Raw genomic sequence first — 21,441 nt, 5'->3', positions numbered from 1 at the left:
AATAGTGTGGGGGGTGCTGAGCTACCAGAATCATTCACCAGTGAATACAACTGGCAAAGGGAAGTATTATAGAGTCTAGCTCCAGTATCACAAAGCAAGGCGAAGAAGGCTGGGTTTAAAATTAAGAGACAATAAAGTGAAACCACAAAAGCTGAAGATGCTGGGATTTCTGCATTTTTAAAATAACTTATAACTCTGATAGGTTTAATGAAAAATATTTTAATTAGGTCTAAATCTTAAAGTTTATACAGAAGAGATCATTTTTACAATCAGGACAACACTTGGAAGACGTCCAACTTCCTTACATGGTGGACCCCTTTTTCCTGTTTATTTTACCAACAAGTCTCTACTGCATTTTCCAAGGGTCCCTTTAAACTTCTTTCTTTTTTTTTTTTTTTAAGATTTTATCTATTTATTTGACAAAGAGAGAGATCACAAGTAGGCAGAGAGGTAGGGGGGGGAGCAGGCTCCCTGCTGAGCAGAGAGCCCAATGTGGGGCTCGATCCCAGGACCCTGAGATCATGACCTGAGCTGAAGGCAGTGGCCCAACCCACCGAGCCACCCAGGTGTCCCGAAGGGTCCCTTTAAATTCCCAGTATCAGTCTCCTAATTCTTGCTGTTTACAGGGCCTCAGGGGAAATCTTAGTTGCGGTCCTAAAATCTGGCTTCATAAAATAGTTTTTGAGCTAAAGGGACCTTATATTTGCAAAAATAACCATGACACTAATTTCCTAAGTAGCTCGATAGGCTGTTTTTATTCTATCTGGAGAAGGTGGTCCCATATTCCGTATGCCATGCATCCTCTCTTTCACCATTAATCTCTTAAATCATCATTTTGATGGATAATTTGAGGAGCTCTTGAAACAAATATTTTTCTTTTGCTACATACTGTTTTCAGATTCAGCCAGGAGATGGTGAGGGAATGTCATTATTCTAGGCACTTTTAGAGATGGATTGTGTAAGATATCTTCCTTGTCCTGAGGGGTATGCTTTGGCCATATTCATATTGTTTCCTTGCTCTAAAAACTTTTCTGACTTTTCGTCTCCTTATAGGATGAACTCCTTATGTGGGCAAGAAATACTTCCCTCTTATTCCCTACTACCTCCTGATACACTTCTCTTCAGCCAAATGGGTCTGTTCTCACCTGAACATTCCTAAGGTTTTTATACAACTCTGCTTTTATCAGTCAGCCAGAATTGTGCTTCTTCCTCCTTCTTATTCTGGAACACTCAAATTAGATCTCACTTTTTTACTTCCTGTCAATACTAATAGTTGTCTTATGAATTGGGATTGGGATTTTTTTTTTCTTTTTATTGCTTTTGCTACATTTAGATCTTACTTCTCAACTAAACTATAATGTTCTTGAGAATAGGCACCATATTTTATACTTTCTATTCCATCCTGAATATACAACTGATATTACATAATAAGTGTTTGAAATGTAAAAGATTAGCTAATATCACTTTGTAATGACCATTCTATGTCATAGAAAAATAAACATGTAAAGGGCTTAAAATGAAAGGATTTGATTCTCAAATTCAGGTGACTTTTATTTTTGAACCTGACTTTTCTGAATGTAAATAAAGATAACATTATAAGCTGCACAATATCTTTATAAAAAGCCAATGGGACAATTCAAAACATATTTCTATACATTTTCATGACTGTAGATGTGCCATTGTCTTTTAACACTGGTGCTGATAGCAATGAGCAGGTTCCACTTCGGTTTATTTTCTCTTTATGACAAAGCTAGAGACAGCTAGAGGGAGGAAAAACAAGCTCACAGCATCAGTTTCATTTGCACTGTGGTTTAAAATTTGCCAGTGGTCCAGGCCCCGATCAACGGATTCTCATTAAAATTTGAAACTACAACAAAGCACCCTGTTAAAGGAATATAGTAGAATTGGGTTTTATGAAATTAAAACAGGGGAAAGAAGTTGAGTAGCTAAAAATCTGCACCATATTCAGAGACATGACCCCAACAAAGAAAATACTGGATGGCTATCTTTCCTTAAAAAGAAAATGAAACTTAATTTCATATGCTTTCTATGGTATTTCCTTTTCGGACTTTACCACACTTGTTTTAGAATTCGACAGAAGCAGAAAGAAGGTGGCACATACTCTCCTCAAGATGCAGAAATTATTGACACCAAATTCAAGCTGGATCAGTTCATCACTGTGGCAGACCTGGAACTGAAGGACGAGAGATTAACGCGGTGAGCACACTCCTCTTGGCGAACAGTGGTTCAGAGGGCCTGGAGCCATGACCCTATTCTGACCTATGCTTGTTGGAAGTGTTTGTGGGGCTCCTATTTACACAGGTCATAGAGATCTTCTTTCAAAGGGTGACCTCCATCTTCTGCACACTTCTCACTGGTGTTCGGAGAATCACTTAATCTTCCTCATGCTTTGGGTTCAATATGAACCTCGGACTATAATGTTCAAGCAAGTTTTTTTTTTTTTCCTGAGACAAATATTTTTACACATTAAACTTTTAAAATTATGTTTAATAATTCACTTCATGTGATCGATTTCTTTTATATTGGATTTTCTGGAAATGTCCATATTTTTAATTACAAGTTTAATTAAATTTGTGATGACTTGATATTGTTTTATCACTTTTATAAAAGCCTGATAGCTCTTTATTTTAGTATGAAATTATGTTAAAAATGTAACTTGTGTATTAACACTTTATTTTTTAAATTGCTTAATATTTAAAAATGAAATACAAAGTAAAAATTACCTTTGGAAGGAAAAGTGTGTCATCAGTATGTACTAGAAATAGTAAAGGTGCTTAATTTTAAAGAGAAAGTATTTTAAGGCCTTTTGAGATTATTATAAATCATTCAAAATGTTGGCACATTTGAAAAATTTGTCTATTAAGATAATTCATCAAATCCTTAATAAAAACTGTCATCAGGCCATTATAACAAGTTTAGATTCTTATAAGATCCAGTATTTTGTGATGATTATAAGCACATGACAGTTTTTACAAAGTACACGAACAACTCTGCTAGGCTTTAAAAAAATTATTAACTCCAGAAATAGGCCGTGAAAGTTCTTGAACTTAAAAAGGAATTGTTTATAGTTGTCATTTAGCAAAGCTGGTCTTTACCTAAGAGAGTGACTTTGAAAAAAATATCTAATATGTGTTACAGAGGGAAGTGTCATCCAGTAAGCAGGGGCCTTCCAAATACTGCAAAATGAAAGTTATCCGGTGTTATCATAAATTAAAAGGGTCATCCTGCAGATTAAAAGGAAATCTTTTCTGCTGTCCCCCTGTGGGCCAACTGAACTTCTGTAGCACCCTCCCAGCTCCCTTTCTCAGTGTTCAGGCCACCACCACAGACCTGGAGTCTCAGCGTCTTCTAACACCCAAAAGTACAAGGGATAACACATCAGATCTCTCAGTACAATTATTTTTAGTTGTTTGAACAATTTATTTGGATCTGTTCTTACTGAAATGGAAACTTCTAAGTGTCCAAACACTTTTATGGCAATTTTTTAAAAGAAGCTTTATTGATCCCCCCAAAGTCCTCAGTTAAGTAGATCTTTAGGAGAGAGAAAAGACTTAATAAAGTGAAAAAAGCTAGTCTGTATTAAAGTGCTCGTTATTGAGGAGGTTATCATTCTAGGCAGGCTGTGGTGAGGTTAGATTCCTTAAGCTCTGTGTGTTTTCACAGTTTGCTCTTTCCTATACTTCTGAACATGGCCATTGTCTGAAAACTGGAAGCTTTTTTTTTTTTTTTTTTTAACAATGACTGTCATGGCAGCTAATGGAAACAGTGGATAAGGATTGCATGGATTGTTTATTATTGGTTTTTTATAAATCAGGGGCTGCCTATTTCTCCTAATTATTTATTTTCTCAACTCCTAATTATTTATTTTCTTGCTTCCAAGTTTATTTATGTATATATGGATTTATTTGTAAAATGATGTAGAAGTGTCTTTCAAGTATATTTCAAATAATATTTATTTATTTTTGCACATAGATCTTTAGTACATATTACCCCCAAAATTGTAAAGTTGGAAATTTTAGCATCTATGCTTTTTACTTTCTCATTTTTGTTATGATTCCAGCATTCATGACTGTGAAATATCCTTATTTGTAATTCTGGTGCCTCATAAGACTATGCTTTGCCTGATTATTATAGAAATGTATTAAAGTAACTATCAAGTAGTTTGAGTACTAGCTTCATTACAGAGATCTGTCTCCAGATTTACTATTTTTGGAAGGTTTTTCATGTTAATAAGGTCAGTAATACAGTAGAAAATAAGCCTAGAAGAAATGGTAACTAATGGATCCATAATTAGTCATGTGCACACACATGAGGAGCCGTCTTTCAGTGAAGCTTAAAGCCCTTCACATGTCTTGAGGTGCTGGAAGATCTAAATCTATTAGAAGTCATATAGGTCATGAGAATAAACCACAGAGACTGATAGTAGATTCTGAGAGTAAAGAATCAGGGAGTTAAAAAAAAAAAAAAAGAATCAGGGACTTTGACTTAGTTTCTAAATTTTGAATAACTTATGTCATAAGTCTTTGTTATTTGCAGGAAAGAACTTGGGTAATTTCTTTTAAATCTACCCCAATGAATCTTGGAACACTGCATCGAATACTAATGATGTATTTTATGGTTACTAACATAACATAATTAAAATAAAATAAAATAAAACTGAGATACAGCACTAAAAAATATCCCACTAACATATATGCTCTTTCTACCTGAGGCTTACATATGTTCTTTTCCTTCTAACCTGCCCACTTTCTTCATGCTAATGGACTAGCAGTTTTCCTCAGTTGTCCTATATCTTGACATGTCCATAAGAGAAATGATAAAAGAAAAATATCTAATCAATACCTAAAATACTAATTTTAGGGTGTTACCTAGTTGACAAAAGTCATTATGAGGCTTGTACTAAATCCTGTCAAGGACTTGGAATTTTATAGTTAAGAAAGTATTCATTTTATGACATGTGCCTATATATTTATTTACATGTTAAGATTCATCCTATAAATTTTGTGTGTCACCTCTCATTAATTATAAATTACCTGTTTCACAAAGGATCTGAAGAAGAATTCTCTTACATTGTACTTTTTCTTCCTGAAGAACAAAACTCAAAGGAAGATTTAGTACTCTAGAAAAAAAAACAAAAAACAAAAACAATTTAGTACTCTGGAACTCCATGAGAACATTCAGGATAGGCCAAAATAATGTTTTCAATTTCTGTTTGGAATGATAATTATATCATTTCCTTATGCACATTTTATATTTAAGTTTAGACAATGCACAATATATTTCTTAGGAAGGGTTGAGCTCATCTCTTCCAAATTCACCTGATTAGAAAATGACCCTTGGGGCTGTTATTTGATAAACAAACAAAAACAGCCACCTAGGCCAAGGAAGTGAGAAAGGTTTCTCAGAGGGAATATTGGCAAGATCAGCATGCACTCAGGTGTAACAGACCTGTCTCTTCAAGCTGCTGAGACCAGCTGGCCCTATGGGTTGCTTTAACTAATTTAACTGCAACACAAACTACCTTTCCAAGAGAGTTATAACACTTAAAATTAAATAACCTAACAGAAAGTTCACAAGTTAAATATTCTATTTGCAAAAAAATGTTTATTTTTCACTGTTTCCTTACCAGGCTTAATTAAGTTATAGTAGGTTCTGGGTCTCCCTCTTCCTCTCTGCTCCCCCATCCCCCTTACTGGCCATGGTGACTAAATCGGGAAAAAAACAAAACAAAACACAGTAGAATAACATTAATCATGTTACTAATCTAATTACTTGACACTCAACTTCTTCCAAGCCTCAATTTCCCCACCCAAATTTTGTGCATTATTCCATATTAATTCTCTTACCTATTTTAAGAACGTACTAGTGCATTAATTAAAATCCTCAACAAAATAAAGGGAGCAATTGAATTGCTCTTTTGAGAGTATCTTTCTTTCTTCAAAAACTTTAGAAGTTTGCATATTGAATTGCGTTTTCAGAAAACTCTTATAAACTCTAAATCAGCATACATTGGGAATTATTATTATTATTTGCAAACTTTAAAAAATTAAAAATCACCCCAATCTCCCTTCGCATAGAGGGCTTGTTAACATAATAATTGCTACTGTTTTTGAGCAATTACTATGTGTTAATTCTATGTGTAATGATCCCACGTAACCCTTTCAATCCTTGGTGGTAGATACTTTTTTCCCCATTCTGCAGTTGAAAAAAGAAAGATACTTAGAGAATTTAAGTAACTGACCAGGTAAATAGGACAGCCACGATGCTAGCCTGGGTGTGTTGAATTCAGAGGTAACAAGATACGCTTGCCCCTCTGTGTGCTTGTGTATGTGTAACTTGGAAGCGTATTAGATGAGATCAATATAACCCTTCTTAAAGACATGATCCCATGGGATCCTTCTTCAAGCAGCTTTCCCTATGCTGAGAAATGATTCTGCTTTTTTTGAATTCTTTGTTCTTTAGTTATATGGGACAAAGGAGTGATGGCATTTTAGTATAGGCTCAAACTTGCAGAAACCGAAAGATCTTTAGTAGTACAAGTCTTACTGTACCTTCAGTAAGAATGCATGATATGTGATACATGTGATATATCACATCACATGTATGTGATACATGTGATACATGAAATTCTGTGTAAAATTGTTGGTATTTCAATTGCCATCAACTCTGACAGGCTCGAGCTATGAATTTTTACTTCTCTCTTAAACTATTTTGCAAACAACAACAAAAATACATGAATCCAGATAAGAAGTATCTGACAAATCTGTGAATTCCAGAGAAGTGTCCTGAAGTAGGATGATTTAATTAATTTAATGCTCATGTTCTTGTAGTAGCAAAAGATAATTCAGTGTGTTTGTGTACTAAATACATAATGAATCTCTACTTCCAGATATTCTTCATTTTTCTTTAGACGCAAGGAGATTTTTGTCATCCAGTAAGTTACTGTGGTGATGCAGAGCTCTGCTGTGATTGTTTTCATCTTGTCAGGTGGTGTGCTCTATATTTTTAAATGCACTATATTGAGCGTTTCGTGGTTTAACATGCTATTTTTTTCCAAGCCAAAAGGGAAAAAAAAAAAAAAAGCCCAAGCCCTATGCTTTCTACTTACAATATGTCCTCTATAATTTGCATGCTATTGATATGGTAAAGTTAACCTTATCAAAATGCACATTGACTCATAATGTGCATGTCGTAAGAATTTGCTGTGTTCTCATGTTGTGTTAGCTTTGATAGTAAAATAAGTATCCACCTCGATTCCTTCACATGCATCTTGTCTTATTATTACCACTATACAAAGCTGAGTTTTCCTTCTGACAGATCGAGTCTGGGCCCACACTTCACACAAGCTCATTTCAGCTACCACAGGTGGTAATCTGTAAGGACCAGGATGATGAAATTTCCCGTTCTGTACCTCTGGGGCATACACAGAGTGTCACAGTTCATAGTATCTGCACTTCTGCACTAATCAATGGGTAGCTAGCTGTGCACGCTTTCAGGCACTCCTCTGATGCTCGGAAATGCCATTTATATGCTAGCACAAAAATTGCCTTATGGCTTCTGAAGGTAGCATAACAAAATGTCAGCATTACCGGTGACCCCAGCAACAGATTGAATGCCCCAGAGATAATCAGTTTCTTCATGCAAAGAATATGAATGGAGGCAAAGAACAAAAATGCGTTTGATTTTAAAACCCCACATCTATGACAGAGAAATCAGTCTCCATGAGCCACAAGGCTGGATGGGGCCAAGATCCCTGACACTCTCATTGATCACGGATAATGCTCAGCATGATTAAAACAGTGGAAGCCAGGACTCTTTCTACTCTAATCATATTTAGCATTTCGGAATCATAGGTTACCTTGTTTTACTTCCTATTAACTAATTGCCAAGTTTCCATTGACAGAATTAAAATGGTTTTATAAAAATACATTTTCCTCAAAGGACCTGCTTGATCAGATTCAGTTGTCAAAGTGAGACTGTTGAGCTGAAGGTTTAAGTGATCACATCACACATAAAATATCCATTTCCAACCAGCCCTCAAAGCTGACCTCTCAGGACTCCAGACTCACAAGGGGTCTGGTAGAGCAGCTCTGCCAAGTAACTTTCTTCATCATCATTAAACAGAATTCTTTTACTTTTTATTCTTTTTCTTTTTTTTTTTTTACCTTATGCCATTAATGCCTCAAAAAAAAAAATACTTCTATTTTTACCTCATGTTTTTCCTCGAGCACCACATTTTCTCCCTTAGAATCAGTTAGTAGTGTCCTATTTAGTTAGAGCTCTTACTCTGATAGAGCTTAACTTAATGGTTTGGATTCATCAGAACCTTTATAGAACCCACCTGCGCATAAATCCTATTTGCTAAGGTAGATGTAGTCTTCTTCCAAATTTAGTTTTTTGAGGTTACCTTCTAACACCTAACTGAGGAACTTTAGGGCTAACTTGCCTTACTAGCTAATAGTTCAGGCTCCAAGCACTCCTTTTTTAGATGATACCGTGTCATCTGTGTCCTCTTCACTGTGGTCTCACTGAGAGCCTGTGCCCCTCTCTTCACATAGCTGTCAGCAGTTTTTCCAGCTTCTCTTTCTACTCCTTCTGCCCTCTTGCCTAAGGTAGCTAAGCTTGTGGCCCTGGCCGTAATTGAGAATATGTGGCTGACAAAATAAAACATCTGTCAGGAATTTGTTTTCCAATGTGCTAATGTGGAGAGGCTTAGTAATAATGCAAATTCAACTCTTGCCACCTTGGGAATCTTTTCTCAGCTCTTTGACATCAGCAAGAATATTGCTTTTCCTTATCGATCTAAAAGTCCCTTTTACCTCTATTGGGTAAAAGAAGTATCAGTGGGCATCTGCCAGGTGCCAAGCACTGTTCTGGGCCCTGGAAATGCCGTGATGAAAACAGAAGGGGCATTGACTCCAAAGAGCTGCCCTTCAAAGGGCTAAGCTTTTAAATCTATTTGTCTTTACAGATATGAGGAGATATACTGAGAAAATACTTAGATAGCACTTACTAATTGACTGTTTTCTAACTGAATAATTTATATTACTTATTGAGATGTTCACCTTAGAAGGTGAAGTCTGAGTCAGCTATTCTGTTCCAGCCATTAGGATAATGTTTTCTAACTTTATTAACAGTTTTATTGAGGAATAACTGACATTCGTCACTGTATAAGTTTAAGGTGTAGAGCATAATGGTTTGATTTACATATACTGTGAAGTAATTACCACAGTAGGTTCAGTTAATAAACTTTTTTTTCATATAAATACAATAAAAAAAAGAATGAAGAAAAAAAATGGAAAAAAATCTTCTCCTCATGATGAAAATTCTTAGGGTCTCTTTTCCTTACAACTTTCAAATATACCATACAGCCATGTTGGCCACGGCCATTGCGTTGTACGTTACATCCCTAGTACTTATTTAGTTTAATACTGGACGTTGTACCTTTTACCCACCTTCCTCCAATACTCCCTCCCTCTGTCCTCTGAGTCTTATAACCACAAAGTTGATTTCTTTCTCTATGAATTTGTGTTTGTTTGTGTTTTAGATTCCACATATAAGTAATATCATAAGTATTTGTTCTTTTCTGTATGACTTATTTCACTTAGCATAGTACCTTCAAGCCTATCCATGTTGTTGCAAGTGGTAGGTTTTCCTCTTTTTGTGGCCAAAGGAATTCCTCTGTGTACAAATGCCACAACTTCTTTATCGATTTCGCCACTGATGGACGCTTGGGTTCCTTCCATTTCTTGACTGTGGTAAATAATGTTCCCATAAACATGGAGATGCAGATGTCTTTTTGAGTTAGTGTTTTCCTTTCCTGTGAATATATTCCTAGAAGTAGATTTGGTAGATCATCTGGTAGTTTTTTTAACTTGATGAGGATTGGTTAGGATAATATTTAAATTTATATTAGGGACTCCAGAAAAATCATTGGCAATTTGATAAAAGAATGAAGAAAGATCTGAAAATGGGGTACCTGGGTGGCTCAGTCAGTGAAGCGGCTGTGTTCAGCTCAGGTCATGATCCAGGGATCCTGAGATCAAGCCCCTCATTGGGCTCCCTGCTCAGTGGGGATCCTGCTTCTCCCACTCTCTGCAGGTCTCCCTGCCTGTGCTCTCTCACTCTCTCCCTGTCAAATAAATAAATAAATAAAGTCTTTTTTTAAAAAAGAAAGAAAGATCTGAAATAATACCATTCTAAAGCCTAGAACAAATAAAAAGAATAGGAAAGAACAAAACTGAAGACATCTTTGAATGCATTATAGTTAGTGCTGAGGATAAGTAATAGGATATCATTATAGAAGTAGATGTAAATGTCAGAGGAATTAATGACTTGATTGAAATATAGAAATTAAAAATTCATACTCAATCTTTTATAGCACTTGGAAGGATTAATTAATGTTTTACCAGAAAGATAGATTCTTAACAAATTTTTATTTGAATCCGAAGTACATGTCAGTGTGCCAAATACAGATTTTTAATCAATGCAATAAAGTTTGATGTTCTTTTCTTTTTACCTGACTTAAGTAGAAAACACAAAGTTTCTCAGTTTGTCCTATGCCACTGGTAATGCTGATTTAAGCTGCTCATCTATAGGGTATCATCCATGGCTCTCTATTTGGACGATATTTTAATTCCCTATAGATTTCAACTAATTGACCTTGAGGGAAAGCTGAGTCTCTGTGACAATATGGTCTTCAATCACCACTGCCAACATAAATAAATGGTTCCTCTCTGGATCTATCAAGAGTAATCTGAGTGGAATTTAAGTTTTTGATAGACTTTTAAAAAATGAGCCCAGACATGAAATAATACCCTTTTCAACAAAAGGGAATCAGATTTAAGACAGCTAAGATTCATGTAATAAAAAGTGTTTAGCCCTTTCTGTTGAACGTGGTTGGTTATCTTACTGAAATCTGGACAATTCCCAAATTGATTTATATAATAATGAACTGAATTTGATTTGACAGTATCATTCACCATTGTAAGTGAATAAAATATCAGGCTAAAATGCTCTTCATGTAACAATCTGTTTTTAAAAATGGTAATAAAAAGTTTTCTATTTGAGTTTCTTTGAGTGTTTTCATAGATCACTTAATTTGAAAATAGCACTCCTAAAATAACATTGTTGACCTTCATGCACATTAATTTCTGTGTGGTTTTTTTTTTTTATACTTATCTAACCAAACAGTTTTTCCTAAAAGAATTTAATTTCCTCATCAGTAAAAGTCAATGCTTTTTTTTGTATTATGCCCCACCTTCTTTTCTAATTCCCTGTCTAACTTGTCTAAGTTAATTTTTTTCCTATTTAAAAACAAAACTTTAAAACTATAATAAAATTTAGAATGAAGCCAATTCCTTTTTTAAAAAGATTTATTTAGTCATTTGAGAGAGAGTGTGTGAGATGGAAGGGCAAAGGGAGAAAGAGAGAGAGACTATCTCGGGCAGAGACCCCACTCTTCTCATAGCCTGACAGGGGCCTTGAACTCACAACTCTTGAGATCGTGACTAGAGCAGAAATCAAGAGTCAGATGCTTAACCAAACTGTGCCACCCAAGCACCCCAGAATGCAACTAATCCTTAAAAGAAAAATGCACCCATACAATATGAGAGTAAGTATCAAAACAGTGATACGGATACAATACACAACCACAAAAATCTTTTATTGGAAACAGGTAATATTTGCCAAAATGTCTTCTCAATTTAGGCTACCCAGATAGATATTTCAATTTCAGTTTACATGTACTGGTGACATCGGCATAGACTGGAAAATTGCATAAAAATTAGACTTTAGAAGTCTTGTTTCTCACATTATGTATATACACATGTGAAGAATGGGTTACATAAAGTGATTGGGTTTGGATAAAGAGAGTGGGACAAAGGAAAAAGAAGCCAAAATAGATCTTACTCTTTTTTTGAAGTCTATCTTTTTCTTACTTGAATAGGCAAGATGATTTTATTGTTCATATATCTAATTTCCTAAAAAGTTTCTAACACCTATAAACTTTCTACTGTGAGGGGATCTAATATGGCTTTTTAGACTCATGTAGTGTTTTGGGGTTGTTTTTTTTGGGTTTTTTTTTTTTTTTGAGACTTTATTATTTAACAGAGAGAGAGAGAGAGGACAAGCAGGGAGATTGGGAGAGGGAGACACCGGCTCCCCACTGAACAAGAAGCCCAATGGGGGGTTTGATCCAAGGACCTTGGGATTATGACCTCAGCCAAAGGGGGACACTTAACCGACTGAGCCACACAGGCACCCTAGACTCATGAGTGTTTATTAATATATCTATTGATCATACTTACCTAAAGCTCTTGAGAATTCTCAGTTGCTTACTATTTTAGTGGAAAATTCATTAAATTCAGATACTGTCATAATAAGCACAGTACTTACATTTAGCTTTCTGTGTTTCTTAGTCTGAATGAATCCACAATTATACATTTAATAATGATTTATTCATTGTCTACTATGAATAAGGTTATGAGAGTCTTGTGGTAAGCCAGTATTAATCCTACCCCTGCCTCTAAGCACATATGAACCTCAATACATTATCCTTAATGCATGTGCTTATATACCATAATACAAGGGGGAAAGTGGTTTGCCCATAAGAATTTCTTTTTGTGGAAGGAAGAAATCATTTTCTCTATATCAGAACAGAGTGAGGTGCATGGAAGAGTTAACACTCGAATCAGCTATTGAGGATCAGTAGGATCCAGTTGCAGGAAAACCCTTAGAATGGTGCAAACTGAGAGAGAGGAATGGTAGAAAAAATCTGGAATACAAACAGGGTATGTGAAAGGTAGTTTATAAGGAATAATGTTAAAAGGTAAATGGTAAAAGGTAGTTTGTAAGGAATAATGTTAAAAATGCTGGCATGATGAGAATGCTTTCACACGGTAATGTGAAAACTGAATTATTACCATCTTTATGTTCTTAGAGATTTATTTAGGATCTTAAATTGAGAACTAGAAAACCAGACTTGGATTTGAAGTCTGGATATTTATGACCACTCTTTGTGTTGAGACCCTGATTAAGAAGAATAAAAGAGGAAAGCTCATTGCTTATTTTAGCATCTTTTAGTCTACCCAGTTTTGAGTAAAATTAAGATAGAATATTCTCTTGGAAACAAAAAGAAATCCTCCTTTATATCAGTGAACTGTAGGACAGATGGGTAAGAGGAGCTTGAGTTTTATAAAATAAAGTAGAAATAGCAATTTATAATATTAATGATATTAACAAATATTTATGTATTGCTTCCAAAGCCAAAGGCATTTCTAAGCATTGTAAATATATGAGCTTCATTTACAAATACTTGCTCTGTTTTCCAAATTAGGAACAGAGGCACAGAAAGATTAAGTAACTTGCTTAAGTAAGTAACTGGTTACTTACTTAAGTGATTAAGTAACTGGTTAATTGCTAGAGTGGATATTTGAAGCGCTCATATTTTATAGTAAGGAAAGAATTCACAAATAGCCACCTGGATCCAATAGCTCGCCAGTTACAGTTCAAAATTAGTATCTTTAGAGAGATCTTTCAGATGCAAAATAAAATAATAGTTTAAAAAGAAGCAACTTTCTTTTTCACTGTAAAGAAATTAACAAAAGAAAAATACATTTTTTAGTTATAATTTCTAAATGAGAAGAGACATTAATGAGAAAAAGAGCAAAGATGTGAATAATAACATGGTGCTTTAACTACTTCTTGTGCATTTATATTTTAATATGATTATTCATGTTTAATGTCTTTTGAGGATTTGATGAACGTCTTCTGATTCTTCAAATGCCTTGTTGATGACTGCCCAGAAGCTAGCTCTACTTCAGCTTCTAGATAGCCTAGGAAAAATATTCTGCCAACGCCACCTCAAATACTCCTGGATTTTCTAGGAAGAGAGATACTCCCCACTGTAGGAAGGCAGGCTGGTTGTCCTTAAATAGGTAGACCATGAGCCTGTCATTAAATCAGATGTGGTGTGTTTGAATTTCACCAATCACAAATTGAATAATGCTCCTTGTTGTTATGAAAGCGATACCCATTCAACTCAAGAATTTCCATTTCTGTGTGGTAGCAGGGAAATTGATCTTGCTAACTCAAATATCTCATTCCTATTTCTCATTCATATCTCATTCATATTTCTATCAGCTCAGTCAATTAGGCTTTACCCAACCTAACTCACTTGCCTTTCCTGTTTCTAAGGAATATGATGGCATAAGGGCACTGGGGCATCAGGCATCTAAGTGTATTTGGGTAGTATGGTTCTAGCCCATGGTCATATTTTTTTCTTGCTGGTCTTTGCTGAAGGGTAATTATTTCCAACAGGGACTGACTGTTGCCTCAGTTCCCATTTTATCTGTTGCTATGTCAGAAATATGTCGAGGGCCTCTAATTCAGACTCTGTCTTCCTGTTGCAAACCCCAAATTGAGGATTCTTCTGATTTAGTAGCCTATTCAACCATTTCCATATCCTTTAGTTAAAAAGTTCTCTGTTGCCTTCTCAGAATCACTCTAGGTTATTGTAGGAAGCTTACGAATTCATCTACCAAGACTGCTCAAACATTGCTCTTTTATCACTGTGACGCCATGTTTGATAATGGGATGCTGTATGGGGTTCTACCCTGAGAAGAGGAGAGATACCTCCATCTCCTTGGGGACACCTATCACATTAACCAGAATTTTATCATTCTTCTTAGTAATATTTGCTCCTGCACCCCCACGCTTTTCACCAATTCTTATAATAAAATGAACTTTTGACTCATGTTTTCTTCATTGAATATACTTCTTTGTACCATTTTCATAATATTGATTATGACACATTTTTCCAATCTATTTTCTTTTATTTGTTCTTTACTTCAAAAACCACATCCTCTTATAAACATTATTCACTTAAGGAATGTAGTGAAATCATCCCTGTTAATATTTAAAATCTAAAACTTTGAAAAGTTTATATTTTATTGGTTTTATTTCATTATACTTTGTGCTTTTTGTGGTTTTGCAGTGTTAATTGTGCATGACAAACGTGTTATTAAAGGTGTTACCATCTCTGAATTTGTGTGTTTCGCATAGTCTACTTGGCTGTTAAAAATTATTTCAATTTTTTTCAGAGTATGAATAAATGACCAACAAACTCTCAGAGGAGCTTTGTCTAAATAACTGAAAGAATTGTGATTTTTTTTTTTATGGCTAAATGCTCATCAAAATTCACTCATGAAATAAAACTTCGGCAATATGATGTCATTTTTCAAAGATCTACTTTCCCTGGTGAAGCACTCTTTATGGACAAAGAAAATATTTTTTAAAAATCTATATTAACTCTCTTAGACTCTAAATACTATGCAATATAATAAAAAGTGATCTGTTTTTAGCATAGTACCCCAAATGCCTAACGATACTAAAAGAGTATCTTCGTTTGAGAGGGAAGCTAAGTTATTATTTGACCATATTTGAGCCCAAATAATATGAGTTAGAAAAAGGAAATAGAATTTAGAATAATGATTGCATATCAGAGAAAGGCATAGCACATCCTACACTATGGATTTATTTCATTTATCTGATTTTAATCTAGAACTCTTTCAGAAAGAGCTATACCCTCAACTTATCATGTATTTAACACAATCTCTGTTGCAGGTTACTTAGTTATAGAAAATCCATCAAGTAAGTTTGTTAAATATCTTTTCTTCTTTTTGAATGTCATTGTTAAATTCACTGACTCAATGAATCTTAATGTGTGGTTCCTTTTTTGTATGTTTGCTGGAAAAACCTCCAAGCTGGATATAAATCATAAAAGCATGACTAATTGCATGGTAACTGGAGAAATGCTTTCTCTCTCTCTGGGGTGAAGCTTGCATGTCTGTATTTTAGCTTGGGAAGTAATACGGGGATATCTAAACTCCTTAGGGTTTAAAAACCATGTCATTATGAGAATGAGGTCACTGCAATATTTTATATCTTCTAAAACCTTATAATGTATAAAATGTTTTCTGTATGACAAAGAGGTATTATGTGCTTTAGGGCTCAATGATAACTTTATGCCCTTATATTTACTTGAATAACTTTTTTCCTTACAATGTGAAATCATCATATAAAGTCACTTAAAAATGGAAAGGATTTGGTGCCACCGATACAAAGAAAGCACACTTACAGGGGAAAAGTTAATTTTGTAAACATGGCAGAGTGACTTTAAAGGGCTATGTGGTTATGGGTTTTGAAATGTCTGTTGTTCTTTGACTTGTTCATCGTCCAGCCAGTGCCAATCTAATATGATTCCATTTTCTACCTCTCTTTGCTTGGAGGCCGGTAAGCAAGAAGACCTTCCTGCAACATGTTGAAGAGCTTTGCACAAACAACAACCTAAAGTTTCAAGAAGAATTTTCGGTATGTTACCAGCAGTTGTCACAACATTGCCAGACCTCCAGTCGTTTCATGTGTCACATTTCATGTCCATTTTAAGAAGGCAAGGCCATGAAGGACTCTGGCCTTGATAATCAATACCCAATTACCAGGTTGATTGTTTGGATAGTAATGTTACACGCGATGGCCTCTGGTGCAACCTGAACAGAATTACTCACCTACTGTGTGAGGAAAAGGTTCTCCTCTTCAGACCTCCCTAGCAATGGCAGCCTGGCCTCATTTCTGCTCTTTCATCCAGAATTTGGAAAGTTGTATTCATTGGTTTTTGCTGGTGTGTGAGATTTAGGCTTTACCATACATGGGGTTTTATATTTAAATAATGATTTTATATTTAGAGACTAAATAATTCCATTTTATATTTGCCACTTAGTTTAGGTTAGGGATATAGATGAACCTGAGAACAGAGCATGATGTTTCCAGAAAATACAAAAGTAGTATTTCTAGAGCTATCTAAAAGTAAAAATATCCATGTTTTATGAGGCTTAGTTTTTAGTTACTATGAAATAAGTACATATCACCTATGGAGAATACATGAAGTTAAGAAAATTCCACTTCAACACTTTTTAAAAGTTAAGATTGATTATATTGCTTTTAGCATTTTATATATCTATAAAATTGAAATTATATTAATGCATGAGGTATATATCAGATCTATAAATAAGCTTTTTTAAAACTTATATACCTCTTTCCAAACTTATATAATTATTTTGTTTTATATAAGAAAATGGATTTCTAAATTTCACCAACAATTTTCTTTTTTTTTTTCCATGAAATTTTTAGTGTGTGAACCTATGAAACAAAGAATTAAGCAATTGGCTTGAATAATTCAGGATTATACTATTTCAGCCTCTCAGGGAATAATAACAAAATGTGAGAAGATTAATGGTATTTCCTACAGCTCTTTGGTTATGCTTCTTAAGTAATATTGGCCTGGACTTAACAAAATCGATGGTACCATAAAACTTTTCTTAGCATTTACACAGCAAGAACTTGTAATTTTTCAAGAGCAAAAGTGTAATTTCACTGTAATAGGAGCGAATATAATTACATTATGCATGACTGAGTAGATGAAAAGTTCTATTAGCAACAACATTTTCACATATATTACACTGAGAAAATTTCTAGATCAACCTCTTTGGAGATCATGGTTTTAAAAACTTTCTTAAATACTGGGGCACCTGGGTGGCTCAGTCATTAAGCGTCTGTCTTCAGCTCAGGTCATGATCCCAGGGTCCTAGGATCGAGCCCCGCCTCCGGCTCCTTGCTCTGCGGGAAGCCTGTTCTGTTCTCCCTCTCCCACTCCCCTTGCTTGTGTTCCCTCTCTTGCTGTGTTTCTCTCTGTCAAACAATAAATAAAATGTTCTAAAAAATATTTTGCATATTAATATATATCAATTCAACACTTAATAGTTAAGCGACTTTGAACAAACCACATAAACTCTCTGTTCCTCAATATCCTCATTTGTAAAATACTAACATTTTCTCACTGAGTTGTGAACACTAAAATGATCGAATATGTATAACACTAAGAATAGTGGCTGATACAAGCACTAATAGCTATTAGATTAGGATGATGACTTTTACCATAAGGAAGCTCATACTATGTTAAGAACTGCAGATCTGCACAAATAATACATAAATACACTGAATCGAGACAGAGATATGCAGACAGAAGTGAGTACTGACATTATTTGGATAACAGTTAGAAAAGCATGCACAAGAAGGTAACGTTTGATGCACTTTTGGACAAACAGAAGACCAATGGGTAGACAGAAAGGGGAAGAATATCCCAGAGAGGGAGAAAGAATGCAAAAGCAAAAAGATGAAGAACAGTCTTACTCATCTGAGATTCCACTGAACAGAAAAAACAATAGAAGAAAGAACTACATAGGATGCTGGAAGGCCTGTGTTCTCTGATAAGAAAAAGGCTGCCAAGTGTCACATTACTATCCAAACACTCAACCTGGTAATTGGGTATTGATTATCAAGGCCACAGTCATTTAAATCTATGAATGGAAACTTCTATGTGAAATAATTACAGAAAAAAAAGTACCAGCTTTCAGGAGATTTCCATTTCACCTGTGTTTCCCCCCTATTCCTTTGTCTCTTACGGACACACGGACATATATTCCCAACACCTTGACACAGGGAAACTATCCAAAGATTCCCTACTTAGTTAAACACATTTTTTCTAAGCCTTTTATGCCAATACACCAGATTTCAAATGCTTGCACTGCACATAACCACAGGCAAAGATTTTCTTTCTGAGGAAGAATAAGGGGGAAAGGGAGACTCATCTAATAAATGTTGAAAAAATTGTAAAAACACAAATTCTTAATACTTTTTTAAGGAATTTGGCAAGTTGAGACATTTCTAAAATGAAAAACTATAAACTTTGTAAGTATAAAACACCAGCTCAACAAAATAATGAATGCATTTTCTTGCACCAACTTTCTTAAGGATGAAGGGGTAATATCATTTTTTACCAAAATGTCAATAACGGATCTCCTTGACCCTTCATCTGTGTCTGATAATTCTTAGTCGCACCTTTGCATTCCAGTATCGATTTAACAATGCCTACTGAGAACGGAAATTGACCTTTGGCATCTTCTTAAACTGACCAATGTTGTACCAATTAATAGGCATGAAATCACACTGCCTGAGGAGAAAAAACAAAAAATAAATCACTGAACTCCCTTCCCCTACTAAGTAGACATTAAAATATTAAATAATAATCAGTGTGTTCCTGATGAAACCATTAATAAAGTATAGAGAAGGCTATTATTAACACGGTTGCCACATCTTAGGGCTTCCAAAAGTACAAAGAAATTATCCCAGAGGAAGCGACAACCCAACTTGCCAATTTTATTCAGGACATTTTCAGTAAGTGGTTGTGGAAGTTCATTGCTATTAATTTGACCTTGTTTCTGCAGTTATGAGAGGTGTTTATAACTTAAAAGTAAAAAGGTTTAGAATAAAGAATGTTTTTTTCCTAAGTAGAATTTCTTGTTTACCTCTGAAATAAATCTCAACTTTGCAATGACTTCATTCCACAGGAACTACCAAAATTTCTTCAGGATCTTTCTTCAACTGATGCTGATCTGCCTTGGAACCGAGCAAAAAACCGCTTTCCAAACATAAAACCATGTATGTGCCCTTACTGTCTCTGGTTTCCACCTGAAAAATATTTTTAAAATGAGCACCAAATGCATCTTAGTCTTTTTATTTCTTAAACCTATTATATTACATATTAATCAAATTACAATAATGCATTTTATTAGCAGTAATTTTCAAATGGTATCTCTCTTGCTTTGTTAATCTTTAGTAAAGATAATGTACATGATTTTCAGCTTGTTCATACAAGGTTCACTTATGCAGGTGCAAGAAACTGTAGACCTAATATTTTCTTAGCTTTGTAATTTAACCCAAGTAATGAATCTCTGTAACATCTTCCTACAGATCTAGTTCTCCAGTGAAAAGAGAAACGTAACTTTGTGCATTCATTTCCCTTAAAAGCAGGGCAGTGCTTTCTTATAGAATATAAAAGTTGTGTTGCGAAATATTCCTTGGAGATCAAAGCAAATGTGTGCTTACCAGGATTGGTTTTACAAAGGAAACAGGGTAGTGTCTCACCATAGTAAATAAACCTTCATTTTTCAATCAATAAGAAAAACTGCATTGTCACTTTAAGAATTAGCAATGATGTGAAAGAAAAATTCTGATCATAATAGCTATATATTTGATATTACATTTTTTGAACAGATGTGCCTCCTATCTATATTCTGATTCAATATGCTTTTTGTGATATTCTAAAATATTGTTACTATTATTTCAAAATCTAGAATTTTAAAATATTCCTAATCTGAAAGTATTTTTAATAAATATACATTTTTGTATGTTCTGTGCATTTTCAAAACTATATTGGGAAATTTCCTTACTGAAGAATTAACTCTTCTGTCTAGAAAGACATAGATTGAAGGAGGATACAATAACAGAGTGTAAAATCATAAAGGATGTAGATAGGAGGACATGGACTGAATTCTGATATTCTAGAACTCAAGGATAACTGAGGCATGAAGTAAACAAATTTAGGGAAATGTGATATAGGAAGTAGTAATCTAGTGGAATCTGCTAATTCCCAACAATTAGGATAAAATGAAAATGCAAATAGCTTTAATCACCCCAAATCCCTTCTGGAACAAAGCAAGTCATAAGTAAATGACTTTAGGAGCAAGTTGACAAATCAGACACTTTTGTAGGAAGTACGGAATGTTAGTATAGACTCTCTAAATTTCTGTGGCACAAAGTTTCTCAATAGGTCCTTTTGTTTTCCTTTTCAGAGAGTTAACCTGGTTTCGATGCATCGTAAATTTAAAAGATAACGGAAATTCTCGTGTTTTTATATTTGTCGTTACCTAAATTTCTTTGGTACTGGTTCATGCCTATTCAGTGCTGTTCTGTGAAAATAAACACTGTAATCTGATTGAAAGACAGTTACTGAGTGCCTGGGTGGCTCAGTCAGTTAAGCGTCTACCTTCAGCTGAAGTCATGATCTCAGGGTCCCGGAATCAAGTTCTGCACCAGGCTCCCTGCTCAGTGGGAAGCCTGCTTCTCCCTCTGTTCCTCCCCTGACTCGTGCGCTCCCATGTTCTCTCTCTCCCTCTCTCTTAAAAATAAATAAATAAGAAATCTTGTTTTAAAAAGACAGTTTCTATGGAATATTTAATATTTATTTACAATCATATATTTGGCTGGAGTAACTTACATCAGTATATATAAAATAAGCAAACCAAATACAGCTAACTTATTTCCAAAGACCAAAGAGTATCTAATTTAAAATACATAAAAATTTGACACAGTAGCAAGATTTTTTTTAAGATTTTAAGAGAAAGAGAGAGAGAGTGCAAGCAGAAGGAAGGGCAGCAGGAGAGGGAGGGGTAGAATCTCACGCAGAGCACACACTTCTGCCGGATCACAGAGCCTGACACAGAGCTCAATCTCTCAACCCCCAAA

The 21,441-nt window shown here is 34.8% G+C and overlaps 1 protein-coding gene across 1 annotated transcript in view; it reads left to right on the top strand.

Moving 5' to 3' along the window:
- PTPRQ (protein tyrosine phosphatase receptor type Q) overlaps positions 1-21,441 on the top strand; it is a 193,453-nt gene that overhangs the window by 150,170 nt on the left and 21,842 nt on the right. The window contains exons 35-38 of the mRNA XM_059402405.1: positions 2,089-2,217; positions 15,646-15,672; positions 16,311-16,392; positions 19,485-19,575. Of these exons, the coding sequence (XP_059258388.1) occupies positions 2,089-2,217; positions 15,646-15,672; positions 16,311-16,392; positions 19,485-19,575 (329 nt within the window). The remainder of the gene's footprint in view (positions 1-2,088; positions 2,218-15,645; positions 15,673-16,310; positions 16,393-19,484; positions 19,576-21,441) is intronic.

Source organism: Mustela nigripes, chromosome 6 (genome assembly GCF_022355385.1).
Source record: "Mustela nigripes isolate SB6536 chromosome 6, MUSNIG.SB6536, whole genome shotgun sequence".
Taxonomy (NCBI): domain Eukaryota; kingdom Metazoa; phylum Chordata; class Mammalia; order Carnivora; family Mustelidae; genus Mustela; species Mustela nigripes.
This window is presented reverse-complemented; position numbering and strand designations above follow the sequence as displayed.